Source organism: Suricata suricatta, chromosome 4, assembly GCF_006229205.1.
Source record: "Suricata suricatta isolate VVHF042 chromosome 4, meerkat_22Aug2017_6uvM2_HiC, whole genome shotgun sequence".
Classification (NCBI taxonomy): Eukaryota; Metazoa; Chordata; class Mammalia; order Carnivora; family Herpestidae; genus Suricata; species Suricata suricatta.
In genome coordinates this window covers 92,404,609-92,421,512 of record NC_043703.1, presented here as the reverse complement: position 1 = coordinate 92,421,512, position 16,904 = coordinate 92,404,609, and the positions used below count along the sequence as shown (strand labels likewise).

At 39.5% G+C, this 16,904-nt stretch overlaps 1 protein-coding gene across 2 annotated transcripts in view; it reads left to right on the top strand.

Moving 5' to 3' along the window:
* SRBD1 (S1 RNA binding domain 1) overlaps positions 1–16,904 on the top strand; it is a 193,160-nt gene that overhangs the window by 13,783 nt on the left and 162,473 nt on the right. For both annotated transcript variants that reach the window (XM_029937289.1, XM_029937288.1), the window contains exons 4-7: positions 1,463–1,849; positions 11,049–11,215; positions 14,644–14,761; positions 16,067–16,205. In XM_029937289.1, the coding sequence (XP_029793149.1) occupies positions 1,463–1,849; positions 11,049–11,215; positions 14,644–14,761; positions 16,067–16,205 (811 nt within the window). The remainder of the gene's footprint in view (positions 1–1,462; positions 1,850–11,048; positions 11,216–14,643; positions 14,762–16,066; positions 16,206–16,904) is intronic.

The following is a 16,904-nucleotide window of genomic DNA, read 5'->3' as shown; positions in this document are numbered from 1 at the left end:
GATACCAAAATTCTCAGAATCTGTTTGCTAGGTTTTCCTCTTCCTGATCATAGAAGAAGAATGCTGATCATACTTGCTTTCTACAGTTCCTCTTTTTCTGTTCTTCTATGGCTGACGACCCTCTGTATGACTGACACCTTCTTTCTTTTGCTGTGTTAAGTCATTTGGTCAGGTTATTATCAACTCTTATAGTCCTAGGAGTTGTTCAATTTTTATATCTCTGTTCTTATCCATTTTGTTGCAGCTAAAAATGTAGTACCTAGAGGGCTATTTAACGTATAGCATTTCCAGGTTAGGTGGTGGTAGGTGGGCACTAGGGTGGGGGGGTGCTCTTTATTATAGTTTCCAGTATTTTCAGTAGTCAGTAATTCTGGAAAAATACTTGATAAAGGAGAGAACATTGGATTTTGACTGAAAAATAGTTTGGGAACTCTTCTTCTGGTCAAGTTTATGCCACCTGCATCACTTAGGTAACCCCAAACAGGCTAGCTTATGAAATTGTAAACTCCATACGGGCCAGGTCTCTGTTATTTACCACTGCGTTCCCAAAATGAATGCCAGGTGTCATTCCTTCGCACCTGAGCTGTCATGAGGGCTGGGGGCGGTTGGGAGAGTAGCCCCTGGACACTAATGTGGACTGCTACTCACATTCCTGAAGAAGAACGCCTGGCACTACTCGGCTCTCATGCCGTGTTTTCTGTACCCTGGCCTTCTGCGTGAAGCGGTGGTAGCTACAGCCTGTTGAGTTTTATGAGTGTGTGAGTGTTACTTTTTTCCCTAAAGCATTGACTTTTGACAGCAGGTTATAAATGTTGGTTTTGCCAGCATCTGTAGACTTATCCTTTACTCATTTCAGAAATTAAACTTTTTATTTCTAGATAATTACAGATTCCTATGCAGTTGTAAAAAAACAGTACAGAGACTGTATCCTTTAATTTCCTTCAGTGATAACGTTTTGCAAAACGATAGTAAAATGTCACGACCAGGATATTTACATTGATAAAATCCAGGGATCTTATGAGATTTCTCCAGTTTTATTTGTGTATTTCTGTATGTTTAGTTCTGTGCAGTTTTATCACATGTATGCATATGTGTATCCACCACCCAGAATAGTTCCATCACCACAAGAATTCCTATTATTGCCGTATATTTGCCTTTATGTAGCCACATCCGCCTGCCTCCCAGCCCGTACCCCAGTCTCCAGACACTCCAGACACCCGGAACCACCAATTTTCTTGGGAATGTTCTACAAAGCATAAACCTTTAGCATTATGTAAAGTTATAAAGTATGTGACTTTTTGTAGTTGCCTCCCCCACCCCACCCCCATTATATATAGTTTCCTTGTGACTCTTCCAAGTTATTGTGTTTTCAGTAATTTGTTCCTTTTTATTGCTGAATAATATTTCAGAGCATTTGGTTTTTCTCTTTTAATTCTCATGTGTTCTTTTTACCGTTTGATAGAATAACTCTGTGGCTATTGCTGATGTTGGTTTGGAAGACAGAAAAAATAAATTGGATACTGTGCAGACCCTGAAAACAGCAAAAACAAAACGGAAAAATTCAGCTCAGTCACCTTCAGGTCAGAGGACCAAAAAGCTGAAAGTTGATGAAGAAGCCAACAGGGCCAGCACCCTGGAGGGTGGGCACGAGGCTGCAGAGACGCCGTCCACGAGTGCCATGTGGGAAGGTGCGTGCAAGAAGGAAGAGAATGGAGATGACTTTACGTTTGGTCAGTCTCCTTTAAAGAAAATGAAGACGGAAACATGTCCCCAGGGGCAGCCCGTGAGGCTTCCAGCAAATGCCACCAATATAAAGGAGGAGGTGGAGATGAACTGGGACATAGTACAGGTATATGCAGTTGTTTTCTGGCATTGTAGTTCGTTTGATTCCTTTCTTTTTCACTGGCTAAGGGAAGGGTTGGGAGTTTTCAGTTCTTTTTTCCGTTTTGCCAGTGATTTCTGGAGGCTTTGGGCACTGGTTCTTGTCCCAGGTACACTGTTGTGTATTACAGCGCTTGTCAGCACATTGCCACCAGCCCTTGAGCTGTGAGCTGTGACCTCAGGCGAGGTCAGCGCCTGCCGTGGTGTTGGAGTGAACATGCACTATGTAGAGATTGCACCAACAGACTGGGCCTTCAGAAGTTCACTGGTTCATTGTTAAGTGTTTTGAACTTGGACTGTGTTTCCCTGTAAAAGTAGGTGAGTGATTAGGTCATTGGCCTTTACTATGTCTCTAACTCTTAATGTAATGTTGTAATATACTATAAACAAGGCCTAGAAATTTTTTTAATGTTTTTATTTTATTTTGAGAGAGAGACAGAGCATGAGTGGGGAAGAAACAGAGAGGGAGACACAGAGTCTGAATGAAGCAGGCTCCAGGCTCTGAGCTGTCAGCACAGAGCCTGATGTGTGGCTCAAACCCACGGACTGTGAGATCATGCCCTAAGCTGAAGTCGGATGCTTAACTGACTGAGCCACCTAGGTGCCCTAAGGCCTAGAAATTTCTTAGGAAAATTCTATCTGAATTCCAACTTGAGCTGCCATCGATTTCTCCCAGTTCCTTGGCTGGCTTTGGGGATGGCAGAGAAGACCTGAAGATTCTCAACCTTATGTGTGTGCCCAAACCCACTAGGGACATTTCAAACTTAATTGTGGCATGCCTGTCAGGGTAGATGGGCATGACCTCCCTCCTTTCACCTGTCTCATGGTGATTCTGATGTGACCCCCTCCCCTTCTGTGAATTCCTGCTCTACGGCCTGGGGTCTCTGCCGGCTTCTCAGCCTGTGACTGTCTGTGGGTTCCCTTTTTCTTCACAGGAACTTTTTTTTACTCATGCTATCTCTTCTATTACCTATTAGTCGAACAACGCCAGTAATTTTTAATTATGATTTTTCTTTTCTCTGGTCCACTAAGGAATAGAATGCTGCCTCAGAGTGTTCTTCTCATCTTTGTTCCTCAACTAAACAGTTCAGAGTTTCTTGGAGAAACAGTGTATAATTAGGCTCCTTTGTATACCGTCTTCTTCTTTATTCATGGAAGTCTACAAAGAAATGTTTTAAAAGGATGGTTTATGGACCACCTGTAGCCGATTCATGTGGAGACTTTCTTAAAATGCAGACTCCTTGCTTAGTTCCGGTCCACACTCACAGGGGCAGGTGGACGTGTCCCACTTTGCTTTCACTAACTCTTAGAAGCTTACTTCAGTTATTGACATGGATCTGCCCCTGGTAGTGGGCACTGAGCAGGAGGGGGGGAGGGGGAAGGTTTCAAAGACCGTGAAATGCAGTTGTAAGTTCTTCAAAATTGAGGGCTGCTTACTATCTGGTACCTTGCTTCACATCCATCCCCCAAGCTATGTAACAGAGAAAGAGAAGAAAATGGTCTTGCCTTAGCCAGTTGTCTCTTGGTTACAAGTAATAAAAACCTACTTCTAATGAGTTTAAATAGAAAAGAGAGTTTATTACCAGGAACACAGAGGTCTTTCAAAGAATGTAAGGGACAAAGTGTGATCAGGTCTCCTAAAGGCCTTGAACCAAAACTGGGAAATCATGAGGACTTGAGGAAGGTACTTTTGCACTTCTCTCTCTTTCCTTTCAATTCCAAGCATTCCTCCCCCTCCCGCCTTGGTGGGAATGATTTCGGATAGCTCCGACAAGCGTGTCCTTAGAATCTGGCACTCCTTGCTTGTGAGTTAGGAGAAGTGGTTGCTGCAGCGGCCACCTTCCCTGAGCACCCTGACAACGAGTAAGCTCAGCATTTTCTAGATGGGTTTAAGAGTTGCCTGGGGAACTTGAGGTGTGATTTGCATTTGGGTTTTTTTGTTTAACCAGATGCAGTCATCCTTGTCCAACCTTGAGTTACTTTTTCAGACAATGCTTGTGATATATGTGGATTTCTTTTTCAGTTCTTTCTTATTCCCCCATGAGCAGCAGAGAATAATTTTATCTTGGCACTGCATTCCTGCTTCCACACATGGTTGACAACAGTGGCAGGTGTTAGGGGAGAAGAGTGAGAGTCCCCGGTGCTGCGTCTGGTGATCAGGAAGGCCTTGAATCTTTGGGTGAGGACCAGACTCATTGAAATGGCTGTGATACGCCTGTTATCTGCCACACAACACAAGGGCCAAGGTCGATGTGGAAATCCTGAAACATACTTAGTAAGGAATGGTCAATGGAAGTTAATTATATAGAGATTATTAATCATTGCTAATTGAATCTGTGGGAAATGTCTTTTCTGTTTCCTTCATTTTGTGTGCCATTCCCCATGGCCCCTGCCCACCACAACACCATGACCTTCTGTTTTTTCCCTTCATGGTATGTTTCTCAACTCTGAAAAGTCCACTGATTTTTCAGGAACATCACCGTCTTGTTTAGGGAGGGAAAACTGCATTGCCATTCCTTAAGTACTTAATTTATTTATAGACTTCATTAGAAACATACTCTGTGTCCATTTCTTAATCAGGCTTTGGTGATCTCTGGATCCCTTGAGCAGAAGCAACCTATTCTTCTGCCCTTTCCCCCAAATGTAAATGTGTGTGTCAGAAACTAGTTTTTGTTAAAGAACATTATTCATTGTGTAAATATAATGTACCTATCATGACCTTTATATAAGGGTTTGAAGAGGCAATTAGCTACAACCAATTTTTGAGAAAAATTAAATGCTTCAAAATGGTGATTGCTATTACATAGTCTCTTTATTTTGAGGGGGCTGGGAGTAGGGGAGTGGAACAGCCACATATAATACGTTAGTAAAGTTTGCTAAATTAGGGAGAAAAAGCCTCTTTATTAGCCATTTTTCTTGAAGGGATGATGGGATAACAAAATTGGGGAAAGAAGTGGGACAAGAAGGAGGTGGGTATCTCTGAATTGGCTTTCTCACTGTCGTTTGGCAAATAAACACACACCACCCATTACGTTACCTATTTGTTCTAGGAGAGATTAAGTACAACAGTTGGGTTAGCTCTTTTTGTTTCTATAATTTAACTGGTATTTGTGACGGGCTTGAAAAACAAACTGAGGGGCGCCTGGGTGGCTCGGTCGGCTGAGTGCCCCACTTCGGCTCAGGTCATGATTATGCTGCTTGTGGGTTCGAGCCCCATGTCGGGCTCTGTGTCCACAGCTCGGAGCCTGGAGTCTGGTTCGGATTCTGTGTCTCCCTCTCTCTCTGCCCCTCCCCTGCTCACACTCTCTCTCTGTGTCTCCCTCTCTCTCTGGCCCTTCCCTGCTCATTCTCTCTCTCTCTCTCTCTCTCTCAGAAGTAAACATTAAAAATTAAAAAAACCTTTTTGAAGTATGTATGAAGTGTATAGAAAATTGTACTTAAGTGTGTAGCTCATGAATATTTGAAAATGTGACCATGTAACAAGCTTCCAGATCAAGAAACAGAACCTTACCAGCACCCTACAATCCTTTATATGGTTTTCCAGTCTCGTGTCCCCTTTCCTATAACCACTGGTGGTTATAACAGCATAGTTTTTCCTTTTGCAGTCTTTAAGGAAGCTTCTGTGTGTGATAAATAAGTGATAAAATAAAAATAAATAGACAAGGGTAAAGAGAGAAGCAGGAATCAAAAGCTTTTCAGAAAGGAGGTGTGCAGCTGCTGATTTGGGAATGATTTTTGAGTAGAAAATTCTCTCTCTCAAGTCTCCTCATTAGGGTCGAATTTAATTTAGATGTTCTTTTACAATGTAGATGCTGCCCAGGTGATTATTATATATTTGGAGGTGTAAATCTCTGGGAGAAGGCTGTTTCATTGGAAGTTTCAGACACCTGAGGGCGGTAAGCAGGCACCGTGTGTCCTCTCTAGTAGGATTCAGGAAGAGAAGTGAGGATGTTTGATTAATTTATATATTTGCCTGAAAAAATCATCTTGCTTTGCACACATCACATTTTTGAAAAGGTAATATAGCTTATGGAACTTTAGGAAATTTAACTTTTTGGGGCCCCAGTTTTTCTGTCTCTAAAATGGGAGTACTAATACCTTTCTCCTATCATTTGAGTTCATGCTGAATAAGTGAAAGTGTTTAGAACATAATAAGCCCTATTCTAGTGTTAGCTTCAAATGACAGTCACAAAAGGTGCTTCTCTTATTTAATTGTTAGGGTTGAAAACATCTTGACACTGCCTTCCTTTTTACTCTCATTCCTATCCACCAGTTAACTATAAATATTACTAAATATTAATAAATGTGACTAGTTTAAAAGTAAAAACTATAGTAGTTCTCTGCCTTACCCCCACCCATCACTAGGGTTTGAGCTCTGCTTTGAACTCTTTCAGTTATGTCTTTCTTGTTTGCCTTGTTCTTCCAAAACACAGACTTCTGGGCCCCCCTCTAGAGTGTCTATTTCAGTGGATCTGGGTAGGGTTCCAGAATTTGCATTTCTGACAAGTCCCCAGCTGATGCTTATGGTGTTGGTTTGGGAACCACACACTGTGAGCTACTTGGTCTAGTCTACAGATCTCTTTCACTCATAAAATGTCACAGGGGCTTTCAAGGGGTTGACTCAACAACCAAAATTAAGTAATGAGCAGATCATCATTGAGTGGGTTACTATTGGGTATAGAATAGTGTTCAAACTCCACATGAAATTCATCCTTTAGCTCCCTCCAACTTTCCATTTGTCACCTCATCTCAATACCCCTTGTACATTTTAGCATTGCTGAACCTACAACAATTAAAAAAAATTATTTTTAATCTTTATTTATTTTTGAGAGAGAGAGAGCACGGGCAGAGGAGGGGCAGAGAGAGACAGAGACACAGAATCCGAAGCAGGCTCCAGGCTCTGAGTTGTCAACACATGGGACTCAAACTCATGAACCACGAGATCATGATCTGAGCTGCAGTCAGGTGTTCACCTGACTGAGCCACTCAGGCGCCCGTGAACAATTTTACAACGTGCAGTGGTTTCTTATCAGTGGGTTTTGATATGCTGTTCTCTCTTCCTGGAATTCTTGGCCCTGTTGGCTGCCTGGAGATACTTTCATGCTCTTTGGTGCTTTTCCATCGCTCTAGAGTTAGATGTTTCTTCCTTCCGTTTGCTCTTAAAACCATCTATATGTGCTTCTGTCAGAGTACAGATCACACTGTATTTTAACTACTTGTCCATCTGTCTTCTTTCTAGCTTATAAGATCCTTGGGAAGAGGGACTTGGTTTTTTAAGTTTGATTTTCACTGGCTTGGTATGGTTATTGGCATGTAACATGAATTAAAATAAACGTTTGACAAAATTAAGCTGGAAGAAATTGGATGATTTCGAGGCCCATTGCTTACGGAGGGAGTTCTCTTGTCTTAAATTTCAAGGAGCAGATCTACATGAGCAGCCCCATACACACCCTTCACACATAGGATGCTTCTGGATTTGTTAGGACCTAGCACCACCCAGATGTGGAATGTCGGCTGAGTTGGAGTCCCTTTCAGTTAACCGGAGCTGAGGTAGTTTAGGGTAGTGGGAACTCATGGGTTGCTCTAACAATCACAGGGTTCCAAAATGATAAACATTTTTGGTCATTTTCATTTCTCAAATCTGTCTTTTAGACTCTGGCCTGTCTTTCAAGAAAGGGCCAGCTGAAATACTACCCCTGTAGGAAGCCTTCCTTGATTACCCCAGGAAGATCTTTCTCTTCTCTGAAAACACTCTATCGCTGGCACACTTGTTCTATTTGTACTTATTTGCATTAACATTTGCTTTCCCTTCTAGATTTTTTACTCCTTCAGAACAGTGATATTTTGGAACCACACTTGAGAGGGGATTTTAAAACTCTGCCGTGGTGGCTGGACTTTTACCAGTAGGTAGATAAGACTCATTGGAACTTGTGTTCAAAAGAAAAAAAACGAGAAAAAATACAGAATTTATTACATCTGTGTTTTAGAAATCTAATCAGGGGCTCCTGGATGGCTCAGTTGATTAAGTGTCCCACTCTTGATTTCAACTCAGATCACGATCTCACAGTTTGTGGGCTCCGTGCTAACAGTGCAGAGCCTGCTTGGGATTCTCTCTCCCTCTCTCTCTCTCTGCCCTTGCCCTGCATGTGTGCACTCAGAGGTGCTCGCTCGTGCTCTCTCTCTCTCTCTCTCAAAATAAATAAATATTTTAAAATGCATAGAAATACAATCAGCAGTAATGCAGAGAAGCTGGGTGGAAGTCATAGAAAACAAAACTGTTCTGTGGTACAGATAAAAGATGATATTAACAGAAAAGGAACGTAAGGGGGAAAGAACAGACATTTTAGAAGTTCAGTTTGCTTCCTTGGTGACAAATGAGATGGTCATGATAGAGAACACACGGTGATACTGAGGCCATTGGTTAGAATGCTTTGGTTGCAGTAAGAAAAAACCATGTCAAACTAGCTCAAGCAATAAAGGAGGTTTATTAACCTGTGTAATAGGAAATTTGCTCATTGAGCTGAAACAGTCTTTCCATGATTCTCTCAGCACTGCCATCCTCAGCTTCAGGGGTCTAACATGTCTAAACTGTGTTTCTCCAGAAGAAGAAATTGTCCCTGAGTCCAAAATTGAACCCAGATCTTGAGCTTCATTCTGACTGGACTAATCTTTCTGGCCACACTCTGGCTATCAATGATAAAACAGCTGGATACTGAACAAAATGCTGTGGAAGTGGGGGTAAGGTCAAGTGCTCTCAAGCTACTGCATGAGGAGAAGGTGTTTTTGGAGGAGATAGCCATAATATGCCTGAGGCTTTCTGGGCTAGAAGATGATGTTGGCTGGAGAATGTGCTGATGAGTGATTTGGGAGGGATCAGGGAAGGTAAGAGGAGCATTTCTGAATGAGGGAGCAACCTTAGGAAAGCCTTTAAAGAGGGAAGCAGCTGGGCTTGTTCTAGAACTGAGAGAAAGCCTTTGGGGATGGCTTCTAAGCAGGTGGAGATTGGTTAAGAGGAGGTGGGCGGGAGGCTGAAGGTCTTTGGGTCGTGGTAAGGAATTTGGGTTCTAAATGCAATGGAAAATCTTTGAAAGGTTTAGACCAGTCAAGTGACATGATCCAGTGTACATTTTAAAAAGATATCCTGCTAGTTCATGGAGACCAGACTAGATGGGGTTGGGAGTGTAAGCAAGAAGAATAGTTAAAGGCTATTGGGTAGTCTTAGTTTGAACTAGATGAGTATGGGGAAGAAGAAATGAAGAAGAGTAATGAGCTAAAATATTTGGCAGTTAGAGTCAATTCTTGTGATAGAGTACATTTAAGAGTTGAAGTAGACAAAAGGGTTAGACTCTTAGTTTTCTGACTTAAACTGCTGTTTGGATGTACCAAGGGGAAATCTGGAGAAGGAAGAAGTTTGAGAGGAAGATCACTTTGTAAATGCAAAATGTGAGATGCCCATTGTGTTTTCAAGAGAGGGTGTCAGCTGGTTGGCTGAATGAGTTGAGCTTATGTGGAAGAGAGCGAGGCTGGAGATGTGCTGTTGGCGTTCTCTCTCCCCAGAAAGCTGGTATTAATACGTCCAAGTGTTGAGAAGATGTAGGGCTTAAGGGGTGCCTGGGTGGCTGAGTCTGTTAAACATCTGACTTCGACTCAGGTCATGATCTCATAGTTGATGAGTTCGAGCCCCACATCAGGCTCTGTGTTGACATCTCAGAGCCTGGAACCTGCTTCAGATTCTGTGTGTGTGTCTCTCTCTCTGCCCCTGCCCTGCTCATGCTCTGTATGTCTGTCATCTTCTGTCTCTCTTAAAAATAAATAAACATTAAAAAAAAAGAAAAAAGATGTAGGCCTCAGAATTTAAGATGCCCAGTAGAGTGAGAGTGTCCTGCGTAGTCTCTGGACTTTCACCTTTTATCTCATCTGTAGTTTTGAAATTCATTCTATTTTGTGTATTAACTTGATTTTGTTAATGAGTTGATTATGATAATTTTTAAATGTTTGTATGAGCTTTTTTTTCCTTTCCATTTTTGGCTGATCTTGGGCATCAAGATTGAAATAATACTAGAACTTATGCCTTTAGTGTTGTACTTTGAAAAATCTGCTTCGGTTTGAGAACAGTTACTGAAATTTGCATTTCCCTCTTTCTCTTTTTAAAACTGACTTTTCTAAACTTTTCTGATTACATGTACATTCTGCTGAAACCTATAGGTTTGTTTTTTTAAAAAGAATTATTTCGCATATGTTGTGTATGTGCATGATACAAAAGATAGAAGAGTTTTTCCACCTCACTCAGTCAACCAATTACCTTTTCTGAAAGTAAGCTATGCTCCCAGGTCTTGTGAGTCATTCCTTATCAGTTCATATAAGATTAGTTACATTCTATTCTATCACATCATGATTTAGTTTTCAGTTCCCCATTGTAGATTTAGGTTTTTGCTGACTTATCTGGGAAAGGTTTTTCAAAAATATCATTATATTATTTTTATTTTTTAATGTTTATTTATTTTTGAGAGAGAGAGTGAGGAGGAAAGGTGGAGAGAGAGGGAGACACAGAATTTTAAGCAGCTCCAGGCTGTCAGCACAGAGCCCGACATGGGGCTCGAACTGAAACCGCGAGATCATGACCTGAGTTGAAGTCTGATGCTTACTTGACTGAGCCATCCAGGTGTCCCCCAAAATATCATTATAAATAATATATAATTTTCCAGGGGTCTGACTGTATCAGGATAAATTCACAGGAATGGAAATGCTGGGTCAAAGAGTTTCTGCATTATAAATTTTGATAGATGTGACCAAATTGTTCTTTCTCTAGAGGTTATACCATTGCACTTTCTCATGAGCAGTGACTGAAAGTACCTTTTACCATCACTCATGCCAACACAGTGAGTTACCAAATCCTTGATCTTCACTCCTAATCTGAGAGGTGAAAAGTGGGTCTTATGGAGTCTGTAGAACTTGAATGGTTACAGAGTGGCTTTGATTGAATTTTAATGAATTAGTAAAATGACTATTTTATCATTGTTAGCATATAACGTGTATTTTTTTTTAACCCACAGTAAGTAGTTTCTAAGTGACCAGAGGACATTATTTCATGTTCTATTTAAACCCTGCATTACAATATAGTTGTTTAATTTCAGAATTTTAAATCACTAAGTATCCTTAATTTGCAGGTTTTATCTGAGAGAACTAATATTGAACTTTGGGTTTGTGCCAACATTATTCGTCTCTTTAATGATGATAACACAATCCCCTTCATTATACGGTACCGGAAAGAACTCATTAATAACCTTGATGCTGATTCCTTGAGGGAAGTTCGACAAACCCTGGAGGAGCTCCGGTAAGAGACCTGGAGAGGGTGGGTGTGCTGTGAGTGGAGGGAGTACAGGAGCCAGTGAGGAAGGGAATGGCAGCGCCTCTCAACAGCTCCCCTGTTTCATTCTCTTGAATTACTGTAGTCTGAATGTAGTCCCCTTCAGACCGAGACCGGTTTCCTTGTTCAGGTGTGTGCTCCCTCTGCTGGGGAGTTTGTGCAGAGTGTGGGTGCACATGGGCAGAAAGGGGCTGTACGTTCAAAGTGCACACCTGAGAGCTGGACCTCATATTCTCTCAGAAAGGATTGTGCATAAAGGCAAAGGAGGGAAACTTAGAAAAACACATTTTAGTCTGAAGCATCGACAGCTTATGTAAAACTGCCCTCTTAACACTATAAAGTCCCTAAATGGAGAGCTTTTTTGGTGGTATAGAGTTTGGTGGAAAATAGTATATTTCCCTTTTCTATTCTCTTAAAGGGTGTGATAATTTGATATTAATGGTTGATAATTTTGGGTGGTTATAGAATGAAAAACACCCTTTGAAAAATTATTCCTCTGGTCTCACTGTAGTAACTCAGAAATAAGCATACAAAGACTATAAGATTAACTATAATTTTTAGTAGAGTTTATTAAAACACTCTTCCCCACTTCTGCATTTATTGCGTGTCTCCTACATGCCAGGCACTGTGACGTCAGTGTGTGTGTTCTTGCACTTTATGACAAGGATTTGATTAAAATCGGATATGATCTTACTCTCAAGCCATTCTAAAAGTGCTAAAGGTTATTTTTACAACAAGCCTAATAACCTTACTGTGATTTGGGGGGAACTTGCAACTCACTAGCATTTCTAAAGTTCTTTTAGTGCCAGGAGGATTAAAATGCTAATAGGTGAAGAGTGACATTTCATTGAGAGGCAAACCAATTAGCCAACTCAGAGCTATAAATGACGAGTTAATCGTTAATCGGGTGGTGGTCTCAGATTCAAGTCTTGAGGATCAGGCTGATATAATCAGGCATCATGGGATACAGATTGGAGATCCTAACTTCTAAGAGGGGCAGCCTCTACTCTAGCAGATGACATGCAGGCTTGTCTACCCAGTGTGCCAGCTTGCCCTATTTTTTTAAAGAACCCTTAATCTGAGTTTTTATGTAAAAAATTTCTGGGCCAAACAAAACCATCTATAGACCACATGCATAAGGCCAGTAGCAGTATACAGATTCTGAAGTGAGCTTTCTGTTTAGTTGAAGGCAAGTAATGAGGAAAATCTGAGGATTTGGGGATCTGAAATTGGGAAAAGTGTCACCAGCAAAAAGAATAGTTTTCTTTTAAGATTAAAGGTATTCTAATAATATTTGGTTGTATTATATAAACATATAAAATATGAAATAAATGTTTATATGAAATAAAACATATAAAATAACTTCTGTATAAGAGATTCTCTGGGTATCTGTTAGTAGTGAAATACATTGAATATTAGTAGAGGAATAGTTCTCTGAGTACATGGGAGCATTGACTCGGGCCTGGAAGATCTTTTTATCTTATATAGAGATTTGGCAATTAGCTATGGTCTTTATTTTTTCTTAAGCTTAGCATTTTCTACAACTAAAGCATTGACTTTCCAATCTGTTAATTGCTACCTGTAAAGGAGTCGTGAAACTAATATAGTAGGTTATTACCAGTTTAACAAAAATGAAATAGAGACTAGAAAATGTAAGACTGCAGTTTATGTAGTAAAGGTAAATAGTGTTTGATTAAACTGCTTATCAAATGTTTATATAACTATTACATATATTTTATATTATGTTCATATAATTTTATATATGAAATTGCATATGTGTATATAATATGTATCCTAGATTGCAAAGTAAAACATATTTTTTATTGATGGTCTCTGTTAAAAATGTGAATCAAAGAGGTTGATTATGGATAGTGAAAAACTTCCTGAATTTTCTCTAAAGATGCCTTTCTTCTTCTTTCTATGCAGACCAGTAGTTCATTGGTCTTTTGTCAAAATGACCCTGGTGGGCTTCAGCCCCTAAAAACAGTCTTAGGCTACCAGGAATGTAAAAGATTCATACATTTGTACTCTAAGAACTGCATGTACTTTCTCTTTAATTTACAATCTTCTTTTTTTTTCTTTTTTCATAAGTAGATTTAACTTTTTCCATCAATCATTTCTAATAATTTATATTATCATCTAAGTTTTTTGTTATTTTAGCAGTTTCAATTAGGCAGGTGCTATAAGTAGTGACAGGTAACAAAATAGGTTGAGAGGCATTAAATGTAATGATAAGATTGTAGTATTCACAGTACAAAATCATCACTAAGTGGTGGAACGACTGTGCCTTTGCCCCTATCTGTGCTTTGATTCCTGGAATCAGCTCTTCTTGGTGGAATCCTGGCTCTCTCCATTGGAGACTGGTATTTAGAAACCAATTATGGATGGGTGTTAGGCATGCTGAGCCTGAGTGGTGATACCCAGTAGCAATGAGCACATCCAGCACCCATAACTTGGTTTCTGTGTACTATTCGTTTGATTCCAGGGCTGGGGCAGGGAAAGTAAAAGCCTGGAATAAGGGAGTGCTCAAAGAATGATGGAGACATGTCAAAAGAACACAGAAACTAGCTTGAAGGGGTTCCTTCTGGTCAAATTTAGAACAATTTGAGCGTCAAACTAGGTGTTAGTAATGGATTATAAAAAACCATGAGTCCATGGTGATATAAATAAATTCGTGAATAAATGGAAAGTTTAATAAGGAATGGGATAATTAAATCGTTTCAGAGCACCTCTCCACAAAATACGTAATTACAAAGAAATAGAGTGCCTGCATTGTGGAGAAACCCACAGACACTATCAAGTGATCTAAAGTGATTAATAATAGTACAAGTGAAAATTATTTGCTATCTAACAGGATGCAGTGATAAGAACATGGCATTACCTTCTGTAATATTCCTGGCCAGAGATATACCGTCTGAATCAAACTGAAGAAACATCAGAGAAACTCAAACTGTAGGACATTTTACACAAATAACTGGCCTGTAACATTCTAAAGCTTCAAGGCTTTAAAAATCAAGGGGAGACTGCAGTGCTGTTTCTGCTAGGAGGTGACCATAGACACATGGCAGTTACACGCAGTCTGCTCTTAACTGAATTAACTATCGTGGACGTTATGGAAATGATTGGTGATACTTCCATGAGGTCTGAGGCTTAGAATATTGTCATATATTAACACCCGTTACCTGCTTTGGATGGCTATGTAGTTATATAGGAGGAGATTCTTGTTTATAGAAAACATACACTGAAGTATTTGGGTGAAGGTAATTTATTCTCAAACGGTTCAGAGGAGTAAAATGTTTTTATCTCCCCTACAACTTTACTGTCAGTTTGAGGTAGCTTCACAAAGGAAGTTTTGACATATAAGTCTTATATATAATGAAAGTTCTTATTTTCAGGGCTGTTGCAAAGAAGGTTCATAGTACAATCCAAAAAATTAAGAAGGAGGGGAAGATGTCTGAGTGCTTGTTAAAAGCTTTGCTGAACTGTAAAACTTTTGAAGAACTAGAACATGTGGTAAGAAACTCTTTTAATCTTTTAATACCTATCTAAGTATATAATTATATGGAACTTTTTATAGTTATAAAAGATCTGGAAATAAAAAGCTAAAATCACCATCCACCATTATTTACTCAACAAGGTGTTTATTCTTTATTCAATAAATATCTATCGAATGCTTTTTTGTGTGTTTGCTAAGATAGGTAATCCATAGTCCTTGTCTACAAGGCATTCCCAGTTGAGTGGAGGGCAAAGGAAAGTAGGTTATGGAATTGGGAAGTCTAAGGGAGAGTGCCGAGCTGAAGACCTAGCTGTGGGTGTCTTCAGCATGTGGTTGGTATTTACAACCATGAGAATGGAAGATTTCCCTCAGGGAGAGTTTGTGGGTAAGCAGGTCAGGATAGACCATTGAGGAATACTAACTTTTGAAGCAAGTGTGGAGGAAGGGTGAGCTGAAGAAGGAGACATAGAAAGAATGGTCAGAGAAGTAAGAGGAGAATCAGGAGATGATGACATCTTAGAAGACTAGGGAAGAGACTCTTAGAAGGAGGTAATGATCAACAGTTACGTAAGTAAATGCAGCAGTGAGGTGTGGCAAGATAATGACGGAGAGATGTTATTTGGTAATTAGGGGATCATTGTGGCTCTTTGGGTTACCACTTTCAGCACGGTGTGTGGGCAGAGAAGCCTGATGGCTCAGGTTGAGGAGTGGATGTGCCTTGGGCAGTGGAAGCACTTTGAAGGAGCTCGCTTGGGTTGAGGAGAGGATATATATACACACACACACAAATTATTTATTTTTTAAAAAATTAAAAAATTTTTAATGTATTTTATATAGAAAGAGGATATATATATTTAAATTTTATTTTAAAAAAATTAAAAAATTTTAAAAGTATTTATTTATTTTTGAGAGTGAGACAGTGCAAGAGGGAGGGGCAGAGAGGGGGTGCGGAGCACAGAATCAAAGCCAGCTCTAGGCTCTGAGCTGTCAGCACAGAACCTGACATGGGGCTGGAACTCATGAACCGTGAGATCATGATCTGAGCTGAAGTCAGATGCTTAACCGACTGAGCCAACCAGGCACCCCTGGCACTGTTTTTAAGATGAGTGAACCCAAATAAATGACTAATGTGAAGTGTGTAGAAAAGTATAAAGAAGCAGATAAGGAACAACCATCTTAATGGTTAGTATTAATTTCTCTCTGAAGGGTTGGGAAAAGGATCTCTTTAGCATTCCCACCATGTCTTCTAATTTTGTGTTTTAATTTTGCTTTTTAAAATGAAATGAAATGGTACATTTTTCTGACTTTTCTTTTCCCCCCAGTCAGCTCCATATAAAACTGGGAGCAAAGGCACTAAAGCCCAGAGAGCAAAGCAGTTGGGATTAGAAGGAGCAGCCAGGACCCTTCTTGAGAATCCAGGGCAGCTCAATCTGCTGTCTTATATTAAACCCAGTGTAAAAGGTACCAGCTTTACTTCAAGAGATCATCCCTGTTGCTTTTCCTTTTTTTAGCTTTTCTTTTTTTTTTTTTAATTTGAAGACTGTGTTAAAAAAAAATGTTTCATTAAGTAATGACTATATGAAAGAATATTATAGCATATAAAGAATAAATAATTCTAATAAAACAAATCCCCATATACCTCCTGCTTAGCCACCCAGCTTCCCTCTTGATGAAGTGCCTGTTCTAGTCTTTTACCCATTTTTATTTTGTGTTGTTTCTCTTTTTCTTGTTAATTTATAAGTACTTTTTAAGATCTTCTTTTTCAGTTATAGTTATTATAAATCTTTTCTCCCAGTTTGTAACTTCCCTTTTCACTTTCTTTATGCTGTCTATGAAATAAAAAGAAAATAGTAGGTCTTAATTTTACTGTAGTTGATTTATTAATCTTTTCAATTTTGCTAACCTTTTTTACTAAGATAATTGATTTATTTTCCTTTTTAAATAATTTTTCACATCCCAGTGTTATAATGTTCTGTATTATCTTTTAAAATATTCTATTTCTAAAAAATATTTAATTACAAAAGTTATATATACTCTTTAAGAAGAATTTCAACCATTCTGACATACATGAGTTATAAAGTGAAGGCCTGCTTCCATACTTTTAATTTCCAGGTGTAAAGTGTCTTTTCCTGAAATGTATGTTCCTCTTCTTTTTTTGCG